General features: G+C 35.5%; 2 protein-coding genes across 16 annotated transcripts in view; one reads left to right on the forward strand and one right to left on the reverse strand.

Annotated features, from left to right (window-relative positions):
- The window catches only part of GAS2 (growth arrest specific 2), a 279,708-nt gene that overhangs the window by 95,272 nt on the left and 158,075 nt on the right, over positions 1-26,361 (reverse strand). For 8 of the 15 annotated variants that reach the window (XM_054699337.1, XM_054699338.1, XM_054699335.1 and 5 more), the window contains 3 exons: positions 24,760-24,798; positions 13,386-13,550; positions 1,392-1,513 (listed from right to left, as the gene is read on the reverse strand). In XM_054699337.1, coding sequence (XP_054555312.1) covers positions 1,392-1,513; positions 13,386-13,530 — 267 coding nt within the window. In that variant the 5' untranslated portion in view covers positions 13,531-13,550; positions 24,760-24,798. The other 7 variants (XM_054699341.1, XM_037522581.2, XM_037522578.2 and 4 more) reach the window with 6 other exon arrangements.
- On the forward strand, positions 1,819-2,820 carry LOC119255425 (peptidyl-prolyl cis-trans isomerase FKBP3). Its single transcript, XM_037522582.2, has one exon. The coding sequence runs from the start codon at positions 1,861-1,863 to the stop codon at positions 2,533-2,535; it is 675 nt and encodes a 224-aa protein (XP_037378479.1). The 5' UTR covers positions 1,819-1,860; the 3' UTR covers positions 2,536-2,820.

The following is a 26,361-nucleotide window of genomic DNA, read 5'->3' on the forward strand; positions in this document are numbered from 1 at the left end:
AACCAGAAAACTGTACACTAGCCTTAGCAGAGTTGCTTATTTTTTGTTACTATGAAGAATCAAGATCTTAACATTGAGTTAATGATCTTCCTTTTCTCAGCAATAAGCAATATAAATAGAGGTTTCAGGACTTATGCAATATGAATATAATGCTCTCAAAAGTCTGAGCACACCACTTTCCCCCCATCTTAATTTATTTTATAGAGAACTTTCTATACAAATTGTCCTCCTATTACACATTGTGTTTTCTCATCAGTAAGCTGAAGCAGAGACCAGTTACATTACAATGGAAAAGAGTAATGGATTTCTTTCAGTTCTAACATTACATTTCATATGAATAATTTTCATTAATAATCTCCTCATGTCTATGCCACCCCATAGTGAACCAAAACAAAATAGCACTAGAGTTGGATAAAGGATGTCTATGTCAAATTCTTGCCCAGTCATAACTAGTCAGGTGATCTTACAAGAAAGACCTAGTCTGTGTCTCTCCAATAGAGGGGAAAAAATGACAGCAGTGATTCCCTAACTTTGCTGAACATTACATCACTTTCAGGGATTTTTAGAGATCCCAGTTCCCAAACACCCCATAGGAATCATATCAGAATGTCATTGGTCTGAGTATTTTTAAAGATACTCAGATGACTCCATTGTATAGCAAAGGATGGAGTCCACTGAATCAACATTTTCACAGAATTGCTTCTAAGATTTTATTGTCTTTAATTAATGCTATTTTAATCTTTTCTTAACCTCTTTTCCTTCTCTATTAAAATTAAGAAAGGTATCAACTATCTTGTTTCCTTCAAAATGTATCAAACATCACATTTTATTATGTGCTTATAATTACCAGAAGAGAGTATCAGAACTAATGTGTAGAAATCTGATCATTCAAAAAGAAAACAATCTGCCCAAACCTATTTAGATGCTAGTACTTACTTAAAACAAATTAAAAAAATGTATTTCAGATATTTTGTTCCAATATTCTGCCATTCTGCCATAATAATCTATTTGGAAATAAAGACCTAATTAGTAAATCTTTCTTGGCTACATTTTATTCATTGCCTGAATGACATGTTATTTCTCTGCTAAATTTCTAATTAATACATCAGATTCAATATCTGTTTATACACAGTACTTGTTTAGTATGAGTGCAAAACAGTTATTTCTGGAAGCTTTTGTTTAATTAGAATTACCCAAAGTATTATGTAATTTATGTAATTAGAGTGCAAATAACATGTTACCTCATTTAAAATCATGCTCTGTGGTTTTCCTGTTAAAAGAGATACTACTATACATCCATTCACAACAAATTCTTTACATTAAACTCAATTTATAAGCTACTCAAACACATTTTATCTTCTGGCAGTGATTTTTGTCTTAGTATCTTTTACCTTTGTGGGTTTATTAGCATTCATGCTTTCTTTGAATTTCTCCTGCACACTTTCTGCAAGTTGACAGAGCAAAGCACCATTATCCAACTTCTCCATAAAGGTTTCTGCTGTAATCTCCTTCCCTGAGATAACAAAAAGAAGCATTATAAAAACACAACCATCCCACAACACAAATACGACAATTATGCCAATATATTTGACACAGATTTTATCACCACAATTTTTATTCCAGCTGAGTTACATATCTGGAATAGAAACCCACAGGAGAGAGTTGTTTCTTTGGAGTTTTATATTTTCCTTTGGTTGTAGAATGTCAACATTTTATATTCTTATGATATATTTTCAACTGCATGTAAGTTTTATTTCACATTAAAAGCAGCAAGATGGCCTGCGGGCCGGCCACGCCCCTGGGCGGGGCGATGTCCAACCCGGGCGGGCCGGCTCAGTAAAGCAGAGGCAGCGGGGGAAGATGGCGGCGGCCGTTCCGCAGCGGGCCTGGACCGTGGAGCAGCTGCGCAGCGAGCAGCTACCCAAGAAGGACATTATCAAGTTTCTACAGGACCACGGTTCAGATTCGTTTCTTGCAGAACATAAATTATTAGGAAACATTAAAAATGTGGCCAAGACAGCTAACAAGGACCATTTGGTTACAGCCTATAACCATCTTTTTGAAAGTAAGCGTTTCAAGGGTACTGAAAGTATAAGTAAAGTGTCTGAGCAGGTGAAAAATGTGAAGCTTAATGAAGATAAACCCAAAGAAACCAAATCTGAAGAGACTCTGGATGAGGGTCCACCAAAATATACAAAATCCATTCTTAAAAAAGGAGATAAAACCAACTTCCCCAAAAAGGGAGATGTTGTTCATTGCTGGTATACAGGAACTCTACAGGACGGCACTATTTTTGATACTAATATTCAAACCAGTTCAAAGAAGAAGAAAAGTGCCAAGCCTTTAAGTTTTAAGGTTGGAATAGGCAAAGTTATCAGAGGATGGGATGAAGCACTCTTGACTATGAGTAAAGGAGAAAAGGCTCGACTGGAAATTGAACCAGAATGGGCTTATGGAAAGAAAGGACAACCCGATGCCAAAATTCCACCAAATGCAAAACTCATCTTTGAAGTGGAATTAGTGGATATTGATTGAAATAGCGTGCTTCAGATCTAAAGACATAAGTGACAATAAAATATGGCCTTGAAGAAATTTAGGTTACTAGTTAGAGCTGGTTACTGTTTTAAGGAGTCAACTAGAATATTCAAGAAGTTAGAACTTGTTTACTTGATCCCCAACTTTTAAGAATTGTAATCCCTTATAAATCCCTTAAGTCTAAAATATTTTACTACAGGTGTGTGAAGTACTGGTTAAGGAGAAATGATTTTCCTGTTACCTCATGTTGTACACTAAAAAGGCTCTAATAAAAATGCATCTAATGTGAAAAAAAAAAAAATAAAAAAATAAAAGCAGCAAGATGACATACCAGATGAAAAAATCCCACCATTTAGAGTTCAAAGGGGATTAAAAACCAACCAATTGATAATGTTCAAACCACCATTCTTCCCAATGACTATACTATTTGGCCTATGAGGTCATTCATTGCTCATCCTCAGTGGCCCATCCCATTGCTTTAGCCTGTAAGGCAAGGGCAAAAAGCAGAAATGGCATTTTGTGTTCCACGTATGTCTTTGATTACAAAAACGCAAAAGCTCTCTTTTCTTTAATTTGAAATTTGAAATATAGCCATAGTTTATTAAAGATCAACTACAAGGCCTCCCTGGTGGCCTAGGGGTTAAGGCTCAGTGCTACCACCGTGAAGTCCTGAGTTCACTCCTCAGGCAGGAATTGAACATATGGCGCAGCAGACCTCTCTTGACTCGCCCACTGCTCCCTTTAGCAGTGTATTTCAGTGGATCCACATTTTCTGCTCCCTACTCTGTCTCTGGTGAATCCTTTCACCACCACCCCTCCCATACCTTTTGCCTACAACTCAGTTCTTCCATGCAATAAATACATCTTTTTTTAAAAATCAGCAATTCCACTCCTAGGTATTTACCCAAATGACACAGAAACATTAATTCCAAAGGGCACCTGCACCTCTATGTTTATAGCAGCACTACTTACAATAGCTAAGTTATGGAAACAACCCAAATGCCCAAAAATAGATGACCGGATCAAGAAGTGTGGTACATATACACAATGGAATATTACTCAGCAATCAAAAAAGAAAAACACATGCAGTTTGCAGCAACATGGATGGAGCTAGAAGGGATCATGCTCAGTGAAATAAGTCAGAAAGAAAAAGAAAAATACCAGATGGTCTCACTCATAGCAGGGATTCAGAAAACCTAAGTAACAGACCAGGAAAAAGATGAACTAATACAAAGCAAAAATCAAATTCAACAAGCAACTATAAACCAGGGACATACTACGGGGACAGGGGCGGGGAGAGGAAGGATTAGGGTCAAAATAAGGGGGGGTGCGATTGTATGGGAAATATAACCAAGATAAAAATGCATACATTGTGCAAAAATGAAAACTGATGTAAGAATTATATAAAATAAAATATTATAAGAAAAAAAGAAAATATTTTATGTTGTATTTCTAAATAAATAAATAAAAATCAACTACTTTTGGCAACTTTAATACCATGGTGATACATAAAGCCGTATTTTCAAATTCTGTTGAATTTGTTTTCCTGATTAAGACAATATGGATAAAACTAATGTAAGTGATAAAGCCTCTAAGAAAACACTAGCTCCCTAACCACCTCCCTTCCTCCTGCAGTCTTGCACTATAGAATTATCAGGTTCAGATCTCTTCTTTCTCTCTTTTAACAACCATCCTCAAAGCTTAACCCATGGCTTTTATGAACGTGATTCACAATTGCTCATCCCTGACATTTAACTAACTGGCCAGCTAAAGGTTATTTTTATTCTTTCCTATATGTCCCCAAAGTATATTTTCTCTTTTATTTTTGTTTCTGTATGTTGTCACAGCTTTATTGTCTATATTTCACATACCTTACAATTCACACATTTAAAGTGTATCTTTTAATTACCTTTAGTATAATTATGGTGCCAACATTTTTGTAGCATTTTTGTCATTCCCAAAGGAAATCCTGGACACTTTCACTGTCATTCCTGACTTCTCCATTCCCTTAGCCTTATAAAACCACTAATTTCCTTCTCATAAAACTCCCAGAACTCACCTCTGCCAAAGCACTCTCCTTTTCCTGGTTCTGTAATTCTCTAAATTTCAGAATATTTTCCTTTCCTGCATAAATTTCCTACAACTTATCAGTCACAAGTGCTGCATACTCAGTCTTTATTCCATTTATGATCTTATAATGATAACAAAAATTGTCATGATTGATACCTAAACCAATAAACACAAAAACCATGGTTCTTCCTTGCTGCCTCATCTTCTATCTCCAATATATACCTTATTCATTGGTAAAAATAATAGTGCTAACCACCACCCTCCCAGGTTCATTCTTCATCTTCATTGCACAGTCATTAATGTCCTTTAATTAAAAGATGAAATCTTCATCTGATCCTAGTATCCAAAAGCCTCCCCATTTGCCTCTATTCCACCTTCCTAACCCAGCATCCTTATAGCCTGCTACTTGGTCTGCACCCTGCCTTCACAGTTCTATGAGAACTACAGCCACACCTTCATTCCTGGCATATCCGCTCCCTGTACAGTCCTACCTTCTATCTACTTGGCCAATTTCTATTTCCCTTTAACCACAAATCCAGAAAGAGGTCCTCCCAGTGCACACTGATCTCCATTTGGTCATGCTCGTCAATACCATTCACTTATCAAATGTCTTCGACTGCTAGTAACATGTTTGGTATAAAGTCCTGGTCTTCCTCAACACACTATAAACCTCCCAAGGTATAGCTCTGTGTGTGTATTTTCCTACAGAAGGGAGCTTAATGTTATTTACATGGCAGTCCCCAAATAAATGCTTTCAGTGAGCACGTGAATTAATAGAAGATACAGCAAACTACTGGAAAATTTTGAGAATGATTTTAGTGAAAAATAGCTAAAGTAAAAAAGAGGTATTTTAAAGTTTTAAATTGAAGCTCTCATAGGATTAGCTTTTATTGTAAGAAAAATACATGCAATTTAATTCCATCAATACTTATAATAAATATGACTTAACTGGAATCACAGCTAAACTATCAGCTTAAACTCACAATATCTAATGTATTTTGATTCCAAAAACATCTGTTTGAAATGATGTTTTGTTTTCCTTTGGAGGAGGGCAGGTAAAGGAGGAAAGAGAATCAACTTTTTTTAATGCCCTTCCCCCCTACTGCATAGCTCACATTTTAGCCCTTAGTTAGGACAACGACTTCTGCATGTGACAAAACATCATTAGCTCTCCGTGCTCACCACAGAGGTTGCCTCTGAAGAACTGCTATTATTTCATAACTTGATGCAGCTCCTTCAGAACAAGAATGAAAGCAGTGGTGTCGAGAAACAAGTCAGCATAAGACAATTTGTACTGTGCACTCATTATATTGGCCTGCATTTTCTAATAATAATATGGAAGTTATTTTGCAACCAAGTGTAAAAAATAAATAGTTGCGGTATTTTCAAGATTACCAATTAAATGTCAAGGTAAAGAAGGTAAATATGAAATTGTTGAATCATTTCTTTAGAAATTATTCGTAAGATTTTCTACATGTGGAAGCGGTTTTTAGGTATTTTTATCTCATTATATTCCATGATAATTTAAAGATTTCATCCATAATGTTAAGTGACAAGATGATTACAATAAATTTAAAAGAACTTGTAAATTATAAAAAGAAAAATGGTTTTCATTAAAAAGTCATTAGCAACTTACCAAAAGGTATGATTTTTATTTCTCATGCATTATATCTGAACATTTCTAGTTATTCTGCTTTTCATGAATACTTGAAGAATTTTACATTGAACATCTGTATCTAATGAAAAATATATTAGGTGTCAGCTTTCAATTCTGTATATTTTATAGCTCCAAAAGGTGGAATTTCTTTTTGGCTAAAACAGACACTATTACATACTTTATAGTTGAAATGTATTGCCTCAAATGAAGGAAAAACGCAAAATAGAGAAGTTTTATTTTTAAAAAACCTTCATATGTAATGTATTTTCCATTCAAATATTAAGAATCATAAAATGCACATTTTAAATATATTGTGTGATGTAAAAAAATCAGTTATAATCCTTACATGGGATGATATATTATCTAACTATTGCATTAATATTACCAAAAGTATATAAAAACAGAATATAAAATTAACTGCCTTTAGTCATGACAAATCCATTAGAAGAGACTGTGAAATACTAATTCTAACTAATACTAATATCAAGTGATCGTTATACAAAGCTAAGTATCTCTGTTGAGTAAAACTAGATTTTCTTTAATCTGGTTGTGATCTAAAATATGCACTGATGTGAAAATTAATTTAAAGTAGTCCAGTCTAGAAGTATCTTCATGTCCTGAGTTCATAACTGTTGGCCTTAATCTTCAGTCCATCAATTCAGTATAAGTGTCACCTTTCCAACAAAGATCCGAGAATTTAAAGATAATGGTTACTCACTTTCTCTTAAAATATTAGGGCACAATGGCATCAAATAAACATCTGTTTAAAATCTTTTGTCAGCTAACTAAACTTACTGCATAAACTTGTACACACTAGTACACTTCTACCAGAAACATATGCTTGCCATAATTTCTATAAAAATTAAATATCAACCTGTAAAGTACCTTAAATTCTGAAGCCACCAAAAATGAAGAATCCTTTCCACCTTCTATTTTGCTAAGAAAATATTTTCCCCCAGCAAGTTAGCATTACTATACTCAGTTTCCTAAAGATATACCAGTCTCTAATAATAATAATATTTTAACATGCAGTGCTGACTATTGCCAGGCACTTAACATGTATTCATGCTTTTAATGTTATTACAAAATTGAAGCAGTGCTAGTATTATAACCTTTTTACAGATGTTGGAACTGAGGTATTTATATCAAGGAACTTGTATAGTCTCACAGTGAATCTGGCTCTTTAACTCAGGAAGTCTTGGTTTAGAGTCTATGCTCTTAGGCACTTAAACAAGCATTTGTTGAATACAAAAATGAAATACACTATTTTATACAGCAATGCATTCTGCCTAATGCAGTTGTTTTTTTTCCTCCACCAAAAGTTCCTGGGGGTCCGGGATAGGTGGGGGAGGGGGAAGAGACAGCTTGAGGTTAAATATAGAGCCCCTGAAAAGGATTAGTAGTCCATCTAATAGACAGGAGATGGGCTCAGAACGTCATTCAGTCATGCTCTGATAGGTAGGCTGGTTCACTGCAGAAGATAGCTAATATATTTTATCTCTAAGGTAATCCAGATACAATCCAAGTTGATGCCAACCTCCATTGAAACTTTTTTCCAAGTACATTTCTCTAATTGGAGAAATTAAGGTGATCATCTGCTATCTTACCAAATTATTCGGTTTTTGAGACTATAATTTGAAAGCTGTGAGATAAGAAATGATGTATTACCTTAGATCAGCACTTCCCAACACAAAAGGATTGTTCTTTTTAGGTTGCTTCAGAATCTAAGGTACTTTATAGGTTGATATTTATACTGAGAAAGGACAACACTGGGTCTGTTGGAAAGCTTTGGTTAAAAAAAAAAAGATAGATATATTCGGCTTTGAAATATGTAAAATTTTGAACACAAACTTGATTTTTTAAAAAAAATTGAATTAACATAAGATACCACCTCTCCTAAAGAATTTTTATTGACTGTATAAGGAATATTGAGCTTTGTAGGATAAGTATCAGTTAAAAGGGCTCTAGGAAAAATGAAATCTGTTTCAAAATCATTTGATAGCATTTGTTACTTGACAGCAGAGACTCTAATAAATAAATGCTTTACTTCATAATATTGAAAATAAGTTTTTAGAAATAACTGAAAAGTAGAAACATATATTGGTCATATTAATCATATAACAATGGAATTTTCTTTTCTGTGCATGTAGGAAAATCAGAGAAATGGAAAAATCATCATAACATCAATTTTCATAATGTATTTTTTAAAAATAAGCAAAAAGTCAGCATAACTAAATTTATAAATATATCTTAAGATTTACTCAGTCCCTTTATATATCTAAACACATATGTCTACATCCTAAATAATGATCTACAATCTTTAAGAACAATGTTAATTCTTTTGAAGCTTAAGAACTATAATCTTTTCTAAAAAATATACTCCTATGTGATACAAATATGCTACTTAACTAGCTGAAGACAGAAGTAGGCCATAATTTTCAAATGATTAAAAAAATAAATGGAATAAAAAATTTGAGATGATTTATTAGTATATTTATTTCAAAGTTAACCCAAGAGCAATCTTCAACAATTCATCACAATCAACACATTTTTAGAATATGTCTTATCTATTTAAATGATGGGTGACTGCTGTGATCTGGGACTGTTAATTCGCTAGCATGTTATTTATTCAAAGTGACAGTTAAGTTTTTCTCCAAAATTTATTTGTATAATCATTTTATGCTAAAATATGTCCTAAGGACAGAAATCACAAACTGGCAATGACTAACTCATGAACAATAGTAACAAAACAGAGGATCTAAAATTAAAATGAATTATGTATATTTAAAGCATAGCAGGGGACAAGGGCCAAACCAACATGTTCTAGGGAAGGCTGAAGAGTCTTTAGAACTCATTTACGACATTTGTGAATGTCTGCCATAAAACGGCTGCATGCTTCCAGCTATTAGAAAACACATTTGGACTAAAAGGACTGTTTTCAATAAGATCAGTAAATATTTCCAAAGATATATGAGTAGTCAGTAAATATCTTGAGATTATCTTTACATGACTCAGACTGGTATGGTACCCAATAGACAAATCCCAACTAATGCAACTATTCATCTTATCTTATGACAGGAGAACTGGCATTTTATATTGTAATATACAAATTTTAGTTAGCCCAATATTTACTATCTTTGTGTTTAATTCTTCACCTAGGAATCTAACACAGTATTTATTATTGTTGATGATTAAGATCATATACTGTAGCTGAAAATTAAACTACTATACCACATATACATATATGTAGCAAGAAAGTGACTACAGGGCTAGGAACCAATGAACCAATGAAATAATTTTCTTCTCTATCAAGCAATTTTTCATCCACCAAAAAAAATCTGAAAATGAATCAAATGCTCTTTAATTTCAATTCAAATTACATTTAATTCTATTCCAATTTAAATTAGATGTAGAACCAGAAATATATGAATTTAGAAAATTATTAATACTTTCCTTTAATAAAAGGAAAAAGGTTACATTTTAGTCAAGTATTATCAGAAAGGAGGAAAGTCCTTACTAGTAAGGTCCACATCACAATGACAATATCTAAATTAAAAATTTTAATTTAGTAAATAAATTTCTATCTCACCAAAAAATTCAGCCACTTTATTTGGAGACAGGGTTAACTTTGAAACTAGCTTTCAAGTTTAAAAAAAAAGGAATTGAAAGAGAAATGCATAACATGAATTTGCAAATATTTCTGAGGTGACAAAATGGCTAATAATGATTTAAAATTTTACTTCAATACCTCTATTTCCAAAATATGACAATATTAAATATATCTATTATATAAAATAAAGATATCTTCTAATATAGCCATATATTTTATTCTCCTCTCTTTATTATTACCATTCTAGTACATAAGTATTTTCTTACCTCCTAATGTTCTGCTACTTTAAATAGTGTTAAACTTTTGCTCTGTTTTCCAAGTTACTAGGAGGAGAGTTACTTGAAGTCTATTATCTATCTGCTTTTTATGAATTCAAATGAGTGCAAGATGGCACTTCATTATATATTGAGATTCTTTTAAGATTCCCTTTCTGAGAAAATTTCTCAAATACTCAGTTGCATTTGCATTACGAACTACTAGAGTTAAAAAAATATCTTATTCTTTAAAAGAAAGGTTGTTCATTTATGAAAATTGTTTTCTTCCTCTCTATGCATACAGGTGGTCCCAGAATGGGACTTTAGAGATGGATTTCTTGGAAACTTAGGCTTTTGGAACTGGAAAGGACATTAAAGATCATCCACTCCAACCTCTTCATTTTATGGTTGAGGACACGGAGCCGAGAAAAGATAGCTGACTTTGGGCAAGTTTCCTACAGAGTGGCAGAGCCAGAACCAGGTGCCAGGTCTCCTGACTCCCAGTTAGGAGCCAGGTCTCCTCACTTTTCGTCCAAGGATCTTTCCATTACACCCACACTGACTGTTTTTTGAGGTTGCCTTGGGCTACATACATTGATCATGCTGCTTTGTAAATGATCACGTTCACCAAACAAAATGCATTTGATGACAAGTCATAGGGCCTTGGAACTTGCCCGTAGAACCAGACTATAATTAATCCTGATCTTGTCCTGCCTAGAATAACTCCATGGAACCTCAGTGATCATATAATAAATTACAAGTCCCTTAAACTGGCCTTTAAAGCAGTGTTCCATCTAATCCCAACACATCTGATGAAACGCTCCCCTTCTTGATGTGTGCTGTTGACACTAGCTTTCATTCTGTTGCCCCAATGAACCACACTCCACCCTGTCTCAGCACATGCCACCCACCCCTCCCAGGCTCTTTTCCCAGGCTCTGTCTGACTAGTAATAATTATTTTCCACTTTTGAGTTTAAATATAAAACCCCTTAAGTAGTATTTCATTTTAATATTCTTGTTGTATTTTATATCTTTTAATATCAGTAAGTCCAAACATGAGTTACTTATTCAGTTACTTATGTAATATATTTCTTACTAAATCTACTCCAAACTGTGGACAAACAGGCATTCTGACTAATCTCAATCACTACTCTACCATCCACCAGACCTGTGTCAGACCCTTGTTCTAAAAGTGATGATCTCATTCAAATCTACAACAATCCTATGAGGTTAATTCCAGATTACAAAAATGAGGCACAGCACATAGACATGGCCCTGTATCACAGAGCAAGAAGTGGTAGAATTGACCTCAGAGTCAATATGTTACGTTGTACATTCAAATATGTGTTGAACAAATAAATCAAACAATATCACAAAACTACATAAATGAAAAACAACAACACAATGACAATATGCCAAGCACTGTTCTAAGTAGCACATATACATATGTTAGTCGTTTGATCCCATAGCAACCCTACAAAGTAGATACTACTATTATTACCACTTTGGAGATAAGGAAACTGAGGCACAGAGAGGTCAAACTTGCCCGAGGTCACACTGCTAGCAGGGGGAAAACTCCAAATATTTTGTGTCTGTCTTTGCTCATAACTTCCGTTCTGTGCTGACATACTTGTGATAGTGCATGCCTGATGATCAAACAAAATTAATAATAAATTACCAGTGTAACAATCATTAGTTAACCCGGAAGGACAAAAAGCTAAATCCTGTTTAAGCTAAATTGGTTTTTTCTAGGTGATGGAGATAAATGCTCCTCCTTTGCAGGGATGAATTGCTAAAAGGGGACAGCATCTTCCTTCCAGTGGATACAGCTCCATGCAGGGTGAAGGTTCTTCCTGGGAAGTACCTTGGTTGTATCTGTCCTTACCCTTCAGCAGGGAGTCTTTCTGAAGGGTGTAACCTGCATGGTCATATGTAGTAACCCTGGTTACACTGCAGGGTTAAAATAGTATATACACAATGAGAAAAAGGGCTAATGAAGGTTAAAAAAAATACAAAAGCAATGCAAAAACCTAGAGCAAAAAGAAAATCTTGCTAAAACCTTGCTAAAATTTCAGGACAGGGTGTATCTCACTAAGCTCTACAGTTTCATCAGCTAGAAAATGAGGATAGCAATACTTTAAATAACAAAATAATGTTAGTGAAATTCCTTCTTTACATTATAAAGCACCATGCAAATTCTATGTTTACTCAATATATCTTTTATACTCAAGATATCTTGTATATAAACTCTAAAAGGTTCATTCCTCAGGTCTTAAATAGATTTTATTCTATTCATGCTGAAGAACTATTAATAGAAATAATGTTGCTATATATGGTGATCCTTTAAACCTATGATTCCATTCTGTACATGGTTGAAATTTTATCCTATAAATATGGTGACACAAAAGAAACAAAAAGAGATGCAACCTAACATGAGGTAATGCTTTTCTCAATGACAATGCTTTTTGGAAGAGTACTTAAAAACGAAAATGAAATGAAAAGAAAATTTCTAGTTCAAGGTTGCGTGACTCTAGTCAGCTCATTAGGACAAGGATACATGTTTTTGTTCTGGAGTTTGAGGGATTCAGCATTTTAGAAGGTGCTTTATAAAAGTAGAACAAAGAAATCTAGTTTTAGAAATCAGATTTCACAGACTGTGGCCTGTGCACAAAAAGATAAGCCAGGGACCTCCCTGGTGGCTCAAAGGGCTAAATGTCAGCACTATGAAGCAATCCATAGCTACTACAGCATGAATTCGATTCCCAGCCAGGGGGGTGACCCACATGGCACAGCAGACCTCTGCTGTCTCACCTGCTGCTCCCCTCAGCAGTGTATTTCACTAGATATGCCTGTTCTGCTCCCCAATCTGTCTCTGGTGAATCTGCTTTCACCTCCCCCCACCCCATACCTCTGACCTGTACCCCAGTTCTTATATGCATAAATAAATAAATCTTAAAAAAAAGATAGGCCAATTGGTCAGCTACATAAAAGTAAGAAAAAGATCAGATCAGCATATCGATGAAACAAGTAATATAGTTAATGAAAATAAAAACAGTATCATAATGACTAAGGACACAGTGTGAGAGACATTGCAAAATTCTTTTAACTTTTCACATGTTTCAGGTTGGCCAGAAGCAAAATCCAATAAATGAAGGTCTTTCTTTCTAAGGTGCTGTCACATGCTCAGGTGAAGAACACTACATGAGGTGGAAAAGCAACTTGTTATCTTTGTTCACAAAATGAGATCTTACAACCTTACCTAATAGATTGGTTAACCACAAGGCCAGATCTTCTTTCATCGGTAGCAAATTAGCTTCATGTCTGCTGGCCAGCCATTGGCTATACTGATGCATATCGGAGAGGCCAGGTCCACTGCGCACCTTGGGGCTCAGAGCAGTGCACATTATTTATCCTCTTGCAATACCTGTTTTGGAAACAAAAAAGCAATTGTTTCTTTTTATACAGACATCTCTTGTTAAAGACTTGCTGCCAATGCCATAACAAAGAACTGGATCCATGGATGCTTTGATGACAGGTTAGGTTATTAATTATTAAACTCTATGAAACACTATTTGCTTTATCTGTATTGGCCCTATCACTTTTGACCAACCACTAGGTAGGGAACAGGAACAATCAAAGGTCAAGTAGAAAAAAAATCAAATAGTAAACATTAAGCTTGTGCAAAACATCAGATCTGGAAAAACTTGGCTTCGAAAGCAAAAAAATCCACTTCTTCAAAAACAAGAAAAACTGGTTGTTTAAATGTTAGTGTCCAAAATGTAAACTTCCATTGTTTGGGTTAGTTTTGATTCCCACAGAAATTTCAGACTGAGTGCTAGCAATGGCAGTTTTTTGCACAATTTATTGTAAACATATGGTCACTATTCTTAAACCTATTACCTGTAAGATTAAGCACAGCACTTGATTTTTGGCAGATGGTTAAGCAAGACTGACTTAACTTAGAGAACTGTGTGGGAAACAGGAAAAAGGATCCCTACTAAATTTCTCTCATTTTATAGTTAATGAAAATAAAAACAAGGAAAGTAAGTGACTTGAACAAGACCATAGAACTAGATCAGGGAGATTTAGGCTTGATCCTTGGTCTTTGTACTCTAAGACCGGTACTATCTCCAGAATGACACATTTTATGAAAAGATTCATCACGAACCCAGAGTATGACCCAAGAACTACACCATAGTTCTAGTAAATACTGCCACCGTTTTCTTGGTCTTACTTTGTATCTGTCCACTTTATATGTCTTGCACACTAGATTTTATTTTCGGTCATCATTAGAGTACAAGTAATTAAATACCTTATAATTACAAAATAAGAAATTATTTCATTAACCTGATTACCCTGTAAGTAGCAGAGTCCTGCACGTGGGCTATAGAAAGGATACTTGAACATTGAATGTGCACTTTTATATGTGTTATTTATAGAACCTAAGACCACAGAAGTTAATACGGAAGCAGCTAAGCAAACAAATTCATAAGTTTAAGAGTGTGTAGGATTCCATTCTGTATACAAATAGTACATACAGAATAACCAAATGCATTATAACTGAATGAATGAGAAGATTTGCAAATGGCAAGAGGTTTATATGTTAGAATGAGGATTTCAACTGTATTTCAATATTTATAATTTTAATTTGATGTTGAAAAAAATTTGTATTTCAGAGTATTTCTAAGTTTTGTGTATATATATATATATATATATATATATATGTTCTTGTTGGTTTTATTCTTTGAAACTTTACATAGTGCTAGTTTCCAGTTATTCTCAAACTCTAATTCTCTTAGCTTAAGATGTATTCTGTCTTTTAAAAAACTACTCTTTACAAAAATAAGATATTGGTGTTCAGACAAATGAAAAATGTGACCAAAACTCAGCTATCTTGCTATACTATTAGAAAGACTGCTGAGAGGATAAGCAAACACCTAAAAAGTTTCATGAATATATAATTTTAAAAGAAAAATTTTACTTCCAAAGCAATTATTTTCTGTGGTATTTTTTGCAAAAAAAATTACAATTTTTTTAAAAAAAATTTCTATAAATGTGTCTATAGTTATTTAAGGTAAACCAAAGCAAATATAAAATATTTTAACAAACCTTGTCATTTGTTACTAAATTGTCTTAATAAGAACCAGACATCAGTTTATCTATTCTTTTATAGCCAATGATCAAATAATTTACATAAAGTTCTAAAGATTTCTCTAAACCTTGTGATTAAATTCCAGAACCCTAAACTACTCTCTCCCAGTTCTTTTCAAAATAGGTACCATTCCAGGAAAACAAAATTTTAACCTGTAGCTAGCGAGGCTTCCTAAAGGCTAGTTAGCCTTGGGAACATTTACGTAATCATACATTTAAGCACATGATTCATACATTTAAATAACTAGTTGAAATCTTAAAAGGGTTACCTCTAAAGTGCCTTTCTTCTCAAGACACAATCTCTCCCACAATCTTCCTGAAAATGAGATGTGGTAGTTCAGTAACTTTACCTACATCCTATTATGTGCCCTGCAATTCCATTTAAGCATCAGAGTCCTATTTTGCTCTGTAAAAGCAAGAAGACACCTCAGATTCTTAAGCTCATTGTCCTGCAAAGAATTCATCAAGGGATAGTTTACAGTAAGTCTAATGGCATGTAACAGTTTCAATGACCAGAGGGAAACAATCCTTCCCCTCAACACTTCTCAACAGTGAAGTTTTTATTTTCCTTGACACTGGCACATTTATTTCTCATGTAGTCAGGCCTGCCAGAAATGAAATTCTAACTATCCTCAAATATTTGCAGATGATCATTAAGTGGGAAAAAAAGGGGGGAGTACAATTAAGCAATTTTGTTATACAAAATTATATACAAAGTGAAAAACAAGAATAGTTTCCAGGGCAAGATGGGAAAAAGAAGCTAAGTGGATAATTAGCATGCAACAGAAGTTAAACAATTAAATACACGCCAAAATATGTAAATACCTAAAGTCAGTGGAATAGGTAAAATTTCCACTACATAACCGCCTTTTGAAAAACATTAACATTCAAACCATTTCTTCCAATCATCTTTTTTCATATTTCACATTTCAAATCACCATCAAATTTTGCAAAACTGTGGTTCAGTTAAAAGTCACTACAAGGAGGTTTAGACATGGGGTTTGACATGGCAGAGACATGGATAGAAACCTTGGAAATGAACCAAGTTTGTAGACTCAAAATTTGGAGTGTGGAAGAATTATCCCACAATGAAGCAGTTTTCAAATGAAATGATTAAATTGGGATGAAATAGTCAAATATCTTTATAGTAACCAGATTAAAAAATCACCACAGGATCTGTAAATGTCTTTCAATTTTTAGGAAAGGTTTTTACTTCATCTGGATGCGTTGGATTAGATCACAAAGAACAAACTGTAACACAGAGATTTCTGATCTTCTAAGTTCATTTAAGTGTTTTCAATACCACAAGAGATGCCAAGGGGTAGCTTTTAAAGATGGGAAATTAAATGATGAATGACCCACTAGAATTTTGTTTTTAAAAAGTTAGGTTTAGGAGAAAGAAAAACTCATTTCAGAAAATATTTCAAAACAATGAAAATTAATATAATCAAATATGTCAGAGATTGATAACTAAGCTTGGTAAATACTAAGCAAAGCCCATCACTTTTAGAAAGATGGGTAAGGGTGCACATGCTTCTGTGAATTCCCTAAGCTATGACTTCTCTAAGCTCAATGGGTCTATTTAAATATGGATAAGCCAACCCCCCATACTTGGAATTCAAAAAAATAAAGCTTAAGAGGAAAAACATGCAGAAATTTAATCCAAAATTCTTTTTTTTAAAGTGTGTATTTTTTTTTCTTTCTTTCCATAGTAGAAGTGATTCTGGAATAACCATTATAAATATGATGAGACTTGAAATAGCCCAGGGGAAGAAGAAAATTAATGACTCCGTAAGTAAAATATCACATGTTTGAAGTCTCTGTTTAGTCTGTTGCTCCAGAATCTGTTGGAGGACATCATCATTATAACCCTGAAGAAAAAGTATTCTTTTACGCCACCTACAGGTGTGCTTTGATTTTGATCAAGATGGTTTCCAGTTCATCTCCAGACTTGGCAGGCAAGTTGTAAAAAATGTATCGTAATGTTATATAAAAAATAAAATGGAGGGCCTCCCTGGTGGCACAGCGGTTGAGCGCTGGGTTGAGAAGCTGCCCACAGCCTCTGCAGCGCCGGTTTAATCCCAGGCTGCTCCCCGGCCACCGGAGGAGGGTCCCACATGGCATGCAGACTTCTCCTGCCACCCACTGCTCCCCTCAGCAGTGTACTTTGGTCCTTCTGCCTGCTCTGCATCCCGCTCTGGCTCTGGTGAATTCTCTCACTCTCCTGCGCTTCAGACTGTACCCAGTGCTTGTATAAATAAATAAATAAATAAATCTTTAAAAAATAAAAAAGATTTAAAAAAAAATAAAAAAGAAAATAAAATGGAAATATGGAAAAACAGAACAAAGTGATAAACACTATCTCTATCTATACCGTCTGTTATGAGATTCTACTAAAAAGCCTGATAAATGGAAAGAAAATTAGAATTGGACACATAAGTCTGGGTCAAACATTGTCTCCACAATCTAGTCATTTAATAGCTGTTCCGTTCCTGCCCTATGACTTTTTTTTCTTTGTACTTGAGTTCTCTAGTATATAAAGGGGGCCAACACCTCAAATACAACTCTGAAGACTAGTTACATGAGCCATAGTTTGTGCAATAAACAATAAAAACTAGTTAAAACAATAAAACTAGTTAAAGCAATAAAAACTAGTTAAATTTAAATCACACCATAGGAAATTTGCCAAAAATAAAACATCCATTGACTTCTTTTTAAAAAAAAATGCAATTTTGTAACAAAATAGAACTATTTTACAGAACTCAAAATCACTGAGAAAGGACAAAGGGGGTAAGAAATGCAACAGATAAAGACTGATAAAACAAAACCATAAATAATGGGAAATGCAAAGTTTGCTTCATACCGAAAGAGATGAAACCATGAAAGGCAAAATAATTAACTAAGACAATGAATAAAATGTTGAGCTCTAAAATGAGTTGTTTGCATGTATATTAAAAAATGAATTTTGGAAATAAATTATACTTCATTTTGATACCAAGTAAAGGACTACAAGCTATTCATAAAGGGGAGTGCAATATCTCTTCACATAAATATGGAAGGGTATCAACTATGCCCCCCTATGGAAGGGTATCAACTATGCCCCACCCCCCCACCCCCGCTCCGAAAAGACTCCTTAACTGGATCCATTCAAAATAATGGTACTAATGAACCCATAGTCAAAAGGGCCCCATCCTTAAAGACCACTTTTGCCCTCATTTCCACCACTGATCTCACCCTTAATCTATTCCATTTTGTGTGTTATGTGTTTAAAACAATGAAGAAGCAAATATGACAGACCAAAACACTGTATTTAAAAAATTAAAACCAAAAAAAATGACAAAATGAACTCCCTTCCAAAATCTGGAAGGAGAAAATACCTAATTTCAAGCTAGACTCAAAGAATTACAACCAAAGATGGTTTTACATGGCTCTTTCACTCTTCTGAGGTCTTTACTCTTATGTGATACATTTTGTCTAACCAATAACATCTCCATGAGCTACATATTCTCAACTAATATTATGAATTTGCAAAATCTTCACCTAAGAGCCTAATCAGAAAATATTTAATCAGAATAAAATTTAATCAGAAATGTAATTCTACATTTTGTAAATGAACATCCACTTTTGGCTCAGGGGGAGCAACTTGCCACAAATATAAAAGTACCATGCATAAAGGCAAAATAATTAACATTAATTACTAGTTTTTCTAATTATGTAACAAAATCATTAAATTCAAATGAACTGTGGAAGATTTACAAGTAAAATTCCTGGTTATTAATAGGGTTATTAACAGGTTATTAATAAGATGTTTTGCCCAAAGTGACAAGGGTATGTAGTCACAATCATTAAAAGTATCCTAATAGCCCTCCAAGAGCCTCATCTTAAGTAATTCTCTTCCAGGAATCTTTCTTATCCTTCAACCCATGAATATTTATCTTGAATCAAGTGATGGTATACCTACAATAAATAATTTCTTCTCAAGTCATGACCAAAAAAAGCAACGCTAGTGAAAACTGATTTCTTATATTTTCATGGTTTTTACAAGATTTTTTCAAGATTTTAAAAATTCTACTAAGCCAGTCTTCCAATTTAGCAAAGTTTCTTGAACTCCTATCTGGTTAACCTGAAACATCACTGAATAGCAAACTATCTAAAAGTCATTAATAAATTAGCATATTTAAGGACTTATACCAAAATTTCATCTAAGTTGAATATATCAACCTTAAATCAGGAGGTTTTATTTGTGTTGACTGACCTTGAAAAGATTTAGGACAGAATAATCATACAAGCCTCTCAACTTATTCTGATAAGAGACACTTTCTTCCTTCACTCCAATTTTTCTACCCAGTCAGAAAAACTTTGATGGTGCTTAAGAGAAATGAAAAGAAATAGAATGGCACTGTATGCGTCTCTATATCAAAAGCATAAAGATACCAAAAATAGAATTAACAACAGTGGCAGAAATTCCTTTGCAAACAAATTGATCAAACTTCATTACTTGGTTTCAACCAAGGTAACTTTGGCCTTCCAAAGTCTTCAAAAATCTATAACACTGTCAGCTTCGAGTCAAAATTCCAAAATTACATATTCCATGTTTAGTATTAATATATAAGCCCTGATATTTTACATTACCTAAAGGTTTGCTTTTTCTTAATTTTTTTACCCAGATACTGGAAAGCTTAGTGACCATTTGCACTAGGTGAAAGAAATTTTGCCATGTGAATTCATTTCCCAATAAAGCACAGTGCACACACCATAAAAGTATGTGTTTAGCAATAAAGTGAAAAAATAAACCCAAAGTTTAGGCGCTAACAGGCTTAAATCCAAGTTACCTTTCAGTTTCAGGGCCCACTCAGGGAAGCCCATGCTAAGAGGTGTAATAAGCATTTCAAAGCTGCTCATCCCATGCCTGAGGCATCTGTCTCTTACCTTCTTCTAGGCAGTCAGAACCAAGACACCCATGATGGAGAGGACCCCCACAGCCACCACCTCTTCCTCTGCATTTAGGAGGGAGCATTCCTTGAGAAGGAACTCATTGGTGGAATTCAAAGACTGGCTGGGCAAACTGGATCCCAGCTGTAGTTAATCAGTGGCCACACTGCTAAGAGGTTGGGGAAAAGAAGGAAAGCGCACAAGGGCTTGTTCTGAGCCTTCCTCTGGGAATCTCAGGGGATAGTTGCGGAGGAAAAGAGGACTTCCTCTGCCTGGCTGGCACATCCAACCTGTCTGAGCCTTTATTTTAACACTAGGAGGCCAAAAGGGTGTTCCTGTGCACACACAGATCTTATTTCCTCCACATAAGCGCTCCCCTACACTGCTGATGCAGCTTTCTTGGACAGGAGGAGTTTACAAGGGGGACAATAAAACTCTGCAAACTCCTAACTGTAAGAGAATGAAGATGTAGAAGGTAAGAGGATGGAGAGGAATAAAATGGAGAGGATAAAGGCAAGGCGTTGATTTCCAAAACAGTTAAGGGTGGGGGGAGTACTGACTAACCCATGCACCCCACATTGTATTGGAAAGTAGAAAACAGAATCTGTTAACCCCTGCTTTTCTTCCCTCTCCCTCTCCAGACATTTGGATGTGTGGGCCAGGCTAATGGCAGTTACCTTACTGGCCTCATAGGATTTGTCAAAATAAGCAATGCCTCCAAAGGAAAGGTGTCTCCTCTGAGTCTCAATTTCAGATTCCCAAGCCCTACTCTTTGGACAAAAAGGACAATACTACCCCAAATCTTCCCACGGGGGTTTGATTCATAAACAAGCATGTTTATTCACATAAAAAAAAGCTCAACTCTGCCAAAAGCATCAGTCAAAAACAACGTCACCCCAAATCACACGTGAGGCTCGCTCTTCTCTTCCCAGCCTCCTCCACTCAAAACATGCAGGCGCAATCCATTCAGAACACCCCCACTACCCTCCCCCTGTCCCCCATAACAGATAACGCTGAGCAGGGTTTACAGAGAGCCTGTGAGCAAGCGCATTTGTCTGCATCTGCAGTCGATGTGCTAATTAGAAATCTTCACTTCCGTCCCTGGTTGGCTGAGCCATCCCAGCGGGCTTTTCGTGCGGCGGTCATCTGGCGCGTTCCACCAGAGAGAGGAGGCACACATGATTGTTTCCAGGGAATCAGAGTCACCCACTGCAATGACCACCCACTCAAGACCAGAGCCTGCCCGGTTGTCCGCGGTTCCTCACCCTTCCCAGACTCGCCCCGGAGGTGGTACCTAAGCCCTCCCCCGTCAGGCCGCCACCCCTGCAGCAGCAGGCGGAGAGGCACCGGCCACCGCCGGCTGCAGAGCGCACACGCTGCGGCGGCGCCGGCGGAGAGCTGGGCCAGCTCGCCGTGCTCACCCCGCGTCCGGAGCTGGGCTGCTGGCGCCTCTCAAGGGCGCGGTGGCTCCCGACTCCGCTCCCGCCGCGTCCCGGGGCCGGCCCCCACCCGACGCAGGTCCTGCAGCGGCCGCTCTCTGCACCCCACCAGCCCGGCGGCAGCAGCTACAGCCGCAGTGCCCCTCTTCATACTTCTCTGATGGCTCCTCTTGGTGCTGTTTGGGAAAACGATTTTCCCCCTGCCAGAAACAGATTTCCTACATTTCATCAGTCCACATAGACCGAGCGGAAGTAAAATGCTTACTTTTTCTGGTGGACAGCAAACGCAATTGACACTGATTTACCCTTCAAACGGGGAGAGATTGTATTACAAGCCCTTTGGCAGCAATTCCGAAGTTGGGGCCAAGCTCCAGCCCCCTCGTCGTCCCCCAAACACTAACTTAAGAGAGAAAGGGCGGGAGGGTGAGGAGGGGATCATATTTAACCCCAGGATTTTAACAGAGTCAATGGCTTTAGCACAATATTAAAAGTAGGTGTTGGAAAAGGTTTACTTTCCTGGCCAGTGATTTTGCAGACTCAGAGGCTTGAGCTTTCCAGTAACTTCGGCCACTCTGCGTTCCAAATTGAACAATTTGATTTCTTACAATTCTCTTTAAATATCAGATTTTAGAAGAGACTACACTCAGGACTGTTTTCACTTTAAAGAAAGGAAATACAATTCCACCCTCTCTCTCAACCTCCGCTCAGCATTATGTTGAATGTCACAGACAATTTTCTCCAACTGTTGTTTATTAGCTCATGCATTTTCATATGAAGTCTTCCCATGAAAGAGACAGATGTTCAAAGGTCGACTCTCCTCTAATACACACGTAACGCCAGGCTGAGTGTCCCACTCACCTCTGCACTAGTTATCACTTCCATGGAGTGTCAATGAAAAGTGTCACAGTTTTTTGCTGTTGTTTTCAGGTTCATCAGTTTTGAACAACCTCAACATCCAATGTATAGGATGGCAGGGACACAGGTAATCCTCTTTTGGATATCGTTTTTTTTAAAATGGTCTGTACTGAACCCCACTCTTCAACCTAGCACCCAACCCCAAAGAAAAACTACTATAGATACACAACAGCAATGCATGTGGATAATTTTAGATATAATTGGAAAAAGACATTCATTTTTGCTCTCATCTGGAAGTGGTTATATGCTTTAGAATAGCTAGAAAGTGCATCAGTTACTTGCTTGTAGTAGCTGCACTAACATGAAAAAGGGAAGAAAACAGATTGAAAAGTTTGGCAGCATTAAACTCAAAGGTCTTTATAATTTGATGTTGCAGCTGTCAGCTCCATACTCCTCCTTGACTGCCCAGAAAAAAAAGTCATTCCTCATTTGCAGGAGCTACAGCATTATAAAAATGCCAATATAACTGCTGAAACAGGTCACAATGGCAATAAAACATACAGAACAGGTGACTGATAAATTTGAGTAAGGATTTTGAATAATAACATTTCTCAAAATTTAACACATCTAAGTGTTCCTAAACCCAACAAAAACATTTTGAGTTTCCGAACCTATAAAATTTAAGTAAAATGTCAAATATTCTTGATATTCATAATCAAATATCAACATTCAATAAATGTTAATTTAAGTATCCTCATAGTATATAATAAAGATTCAAACACTTTTAACACCTTGGATTTTGAAAATCTTATCTTCTAGTCCTCTCCAGATAGAAACATTCTTGTGACATTGTTCAGTATTAAGTTATAAACAGCAAACTGTAAGGCAACATTTTTGTTGATTAAGGGACAAAGCTAAATTCAGTCTGGGAAAATAAGATTTACAGAGGCATTGGGAATGCATAATCATTCAGTATTACTCCTCCCTATTTCCCAGGCCCTTCTTTCCAACTATTTTTAGCTTTAAGTTCTATGTTTTTTTTTTTTTTAAAAGATATCTTTTTTTTTTTAGATTTATTTATTTTTATACAAGAACCAGGGTACAGGCCAGAAGTGCGGGAGGGTGAGAAGATTCACCAGAGACAGAGCAGGGAACAGAACAGGCAGACTGACTGAAATACACTGCTGAGGGGAGCAGCGGGCGAGACAGGATTAAACCTGCGCTGCAGAGGCTGCAGACAGCTTCACAGTGCGGCACTCAACCACCTGCGCCACCAGGGAGGCCCTTAAGTTCTGCATTTATCAAATCCTCTGTCTTTTAGCAACAGCCAAAAGAAAAATATTCTGAATATTCTTTTGGTGATGGAAGAGGAGTAATGCAAAAGATTTCTGAAGAGGCACCAAAATAGTATTTTCCTTTAAATTATTTTAGCATTTGCTATTGAATTTTCATTCTGTGTTTTTCAAAATGGAATTTTTACTTATATATTCTAATCTGCCACTGATATATTTGTCAGACAGTCTTTTTGTCCAGGAGTTTTCTTGCCTTGCTCTCAACCTAAAGACATTTAATTCTGAGACCAGAATTAGTTATAACTAACTGCCCTAATGAGAAGAGAAGGGAAGAAAATGCCTGACCTAATAAAGTGAAAATGTCTAAATACATTCTTGAAACTTCACAGCATAAAAAAGACAAGTCAGGCCAGATTTAAAGAAAATACAGTTTTTCTTTTTAGGTTATAATTCAAAGAATATCAATATTAAAAGTGGCTGGGTTATTCTGTATCTCAGCCATCGTCAACATTTTCTCCAATATGAACTACCTTTTATATAAATACTAGAAGGAAATTTTCATAACAAAATTATTTAATTCCTCATCTATAGAGTTGCCTCACCTCCCTACCCACTCCTCTCTCTTCTCAAAATCCCTCATGGAAGTAATATATATACTCACTTATTCTGAAAAGCAGGGCAAACTTTCAAAAGATGATAGGGGTTAGGGATGTTTTGAAGTAAATTAAGTAGCATGGAAATAGATGTTGGATTAAAGTAAATTTCCAAAGGAAACTAAGACATTCTCATGTTCCTAAATAGCTTCAAAATGGCAGTTAAAGACAGTGATAGTCACACGTAAGTGAAGTACTATGAGGCATAAAATGGTGTTGAAGTATATGAAGCAATGCAATAAGTGAAAACATTTATTTACATTTCATTGAAATACTTAATCCATATGTAAAATGCATTTATCTTTCCTTACCTGTTAGCTTGGTCCATAGTATAGGCTTTCAACTCATACCTATTGAAATCAAAAAATTATAAATATCACAAGGCAGGCAAAATTGATTTTATAAATTGTAATAATGGCAGTTACATATATTGTTAAGAATAAAGAGTAAACGTTTTTACTTTCATCACTACTCAAAACTACAAAGAATAAATTAAAGGAGAGAAATTTCATGTGAAAAGTTCAAGGTTTACTCTGTATACTCTCATATACAATTTTTTTAAAAATCTGTTGCTTTACTCTCAATGGAAAGAGTTAAACTTTATAAGAATAACGTAATAGTAGCATAGATAACTAATCATTCCCTACTGTGCAAGACTCATGTTTTTGCAAAGTAGGTGTTATGTATGAGCACATGTCTTCTAATTTTTACACAGGGGATAAATTAACATCATTTCATGAAATATACCACTGACTCATCTAAGCAGTATCTGCTACAGTGTGATTTTCTTGTCTAAGTTGGAAAAGGGTTTTTAATTTTTCTGTTATTAAATATTTTTGTGCCTTGCTTTTAAATCATTTATAAAAATATCTGTACAATTTCAATTGAAGAAACTCAAATTTAGCATGAATGTGTAATAGAAAATATTTTTATTTCTTGTTTGGGTTGTTTTCTTTTTGTTGAGTTGTATGAGTTCTTTGTAGATCTTGGATATCAGCTCTTTGTCAGATGTATGCTGTACAAATACTTTCTCCCATTCAGTAGGGTGTCTTTTTGTTTTAGTGGTAGTTTCTTTGGCTGTGCAGAGACTTTGAGTTTGATGTAGTCCCAACTGTTTATATCCTCTTTTGTTTTCCCTACTGTTTGAGATGAATCCACAAAGATATCACTGAAGCCTATTGTTTGCTGATGTTTTCTTCTACGTATTTCATGGTTTTGTATCTTATATTCATGTTTTTTTTAAAAACATTTTGAGTTAATTTTTGTGTATGTGTGAGAGAGTAGGCTTGTTTCAATCCTTTGCTTGTGGCTGTCCAGTTTTCCCAGAATCATTTCATGAAAAAATTTTCCTTTCTCCAATGTATATTTGTCTCATTTGTTGTAAATTCTCTTTCCATATAGGTGTGGGTGTATTTCTGGATTCTCAGTTCTATACCACTAGTCTATACCACAGTCTATACCACTGTGTTTGTTTCTGTTCCAGTACCATCCTGTTTTGATTATTATAGCTTTGTAGTATAGTTTAAGGTCTGAAAGTGTGATGCTGTCATTATTTCTCCTTTTAACCAAGATTCTTTGGCTATTCAGGGTCTTTGTGACTCCATTTGAATGTCAGTAATGTTTGGTTTATGTTTTGAAGAATGCCACTGAAATTTTGTTAGGGATTGCAGTGGCTCTGTATATTGCTTTGGGTAAGATGCCATTTTAACAATGTTGCTTCTTCCAATCTATGACCAGATTTCTTTCCATTTCTTTCCATTTCTTTGTGTCTTCTATTTATTTTAACACTGTCATGTAGTTTTCATAGTATAGTTCCTTCACCTCCTTTGTTAAGTTCACTCCTAGGTATTTATTTTTTTAGTGGGATTATATACGGAATTATAGGGCCCCCTCGGTGGCACAGTGGTTGAGTG

Source organism: Talpa occidentalis, unplaced genomic scaffold (assembly GCF_014898055.3).
Source record: "Talpa occidentalis isolate TD23 unplaced genomic scaffold, MPIMG_talOcc4v2.1 talOcc4.3, whole genome shotgun sequence".
Lineage (NCBI taxonomy): Eukaryota > Metazoa > Chordata > Mammalia > Eulipotyphla > Talpidae > Talpa > Talpa occidentalis.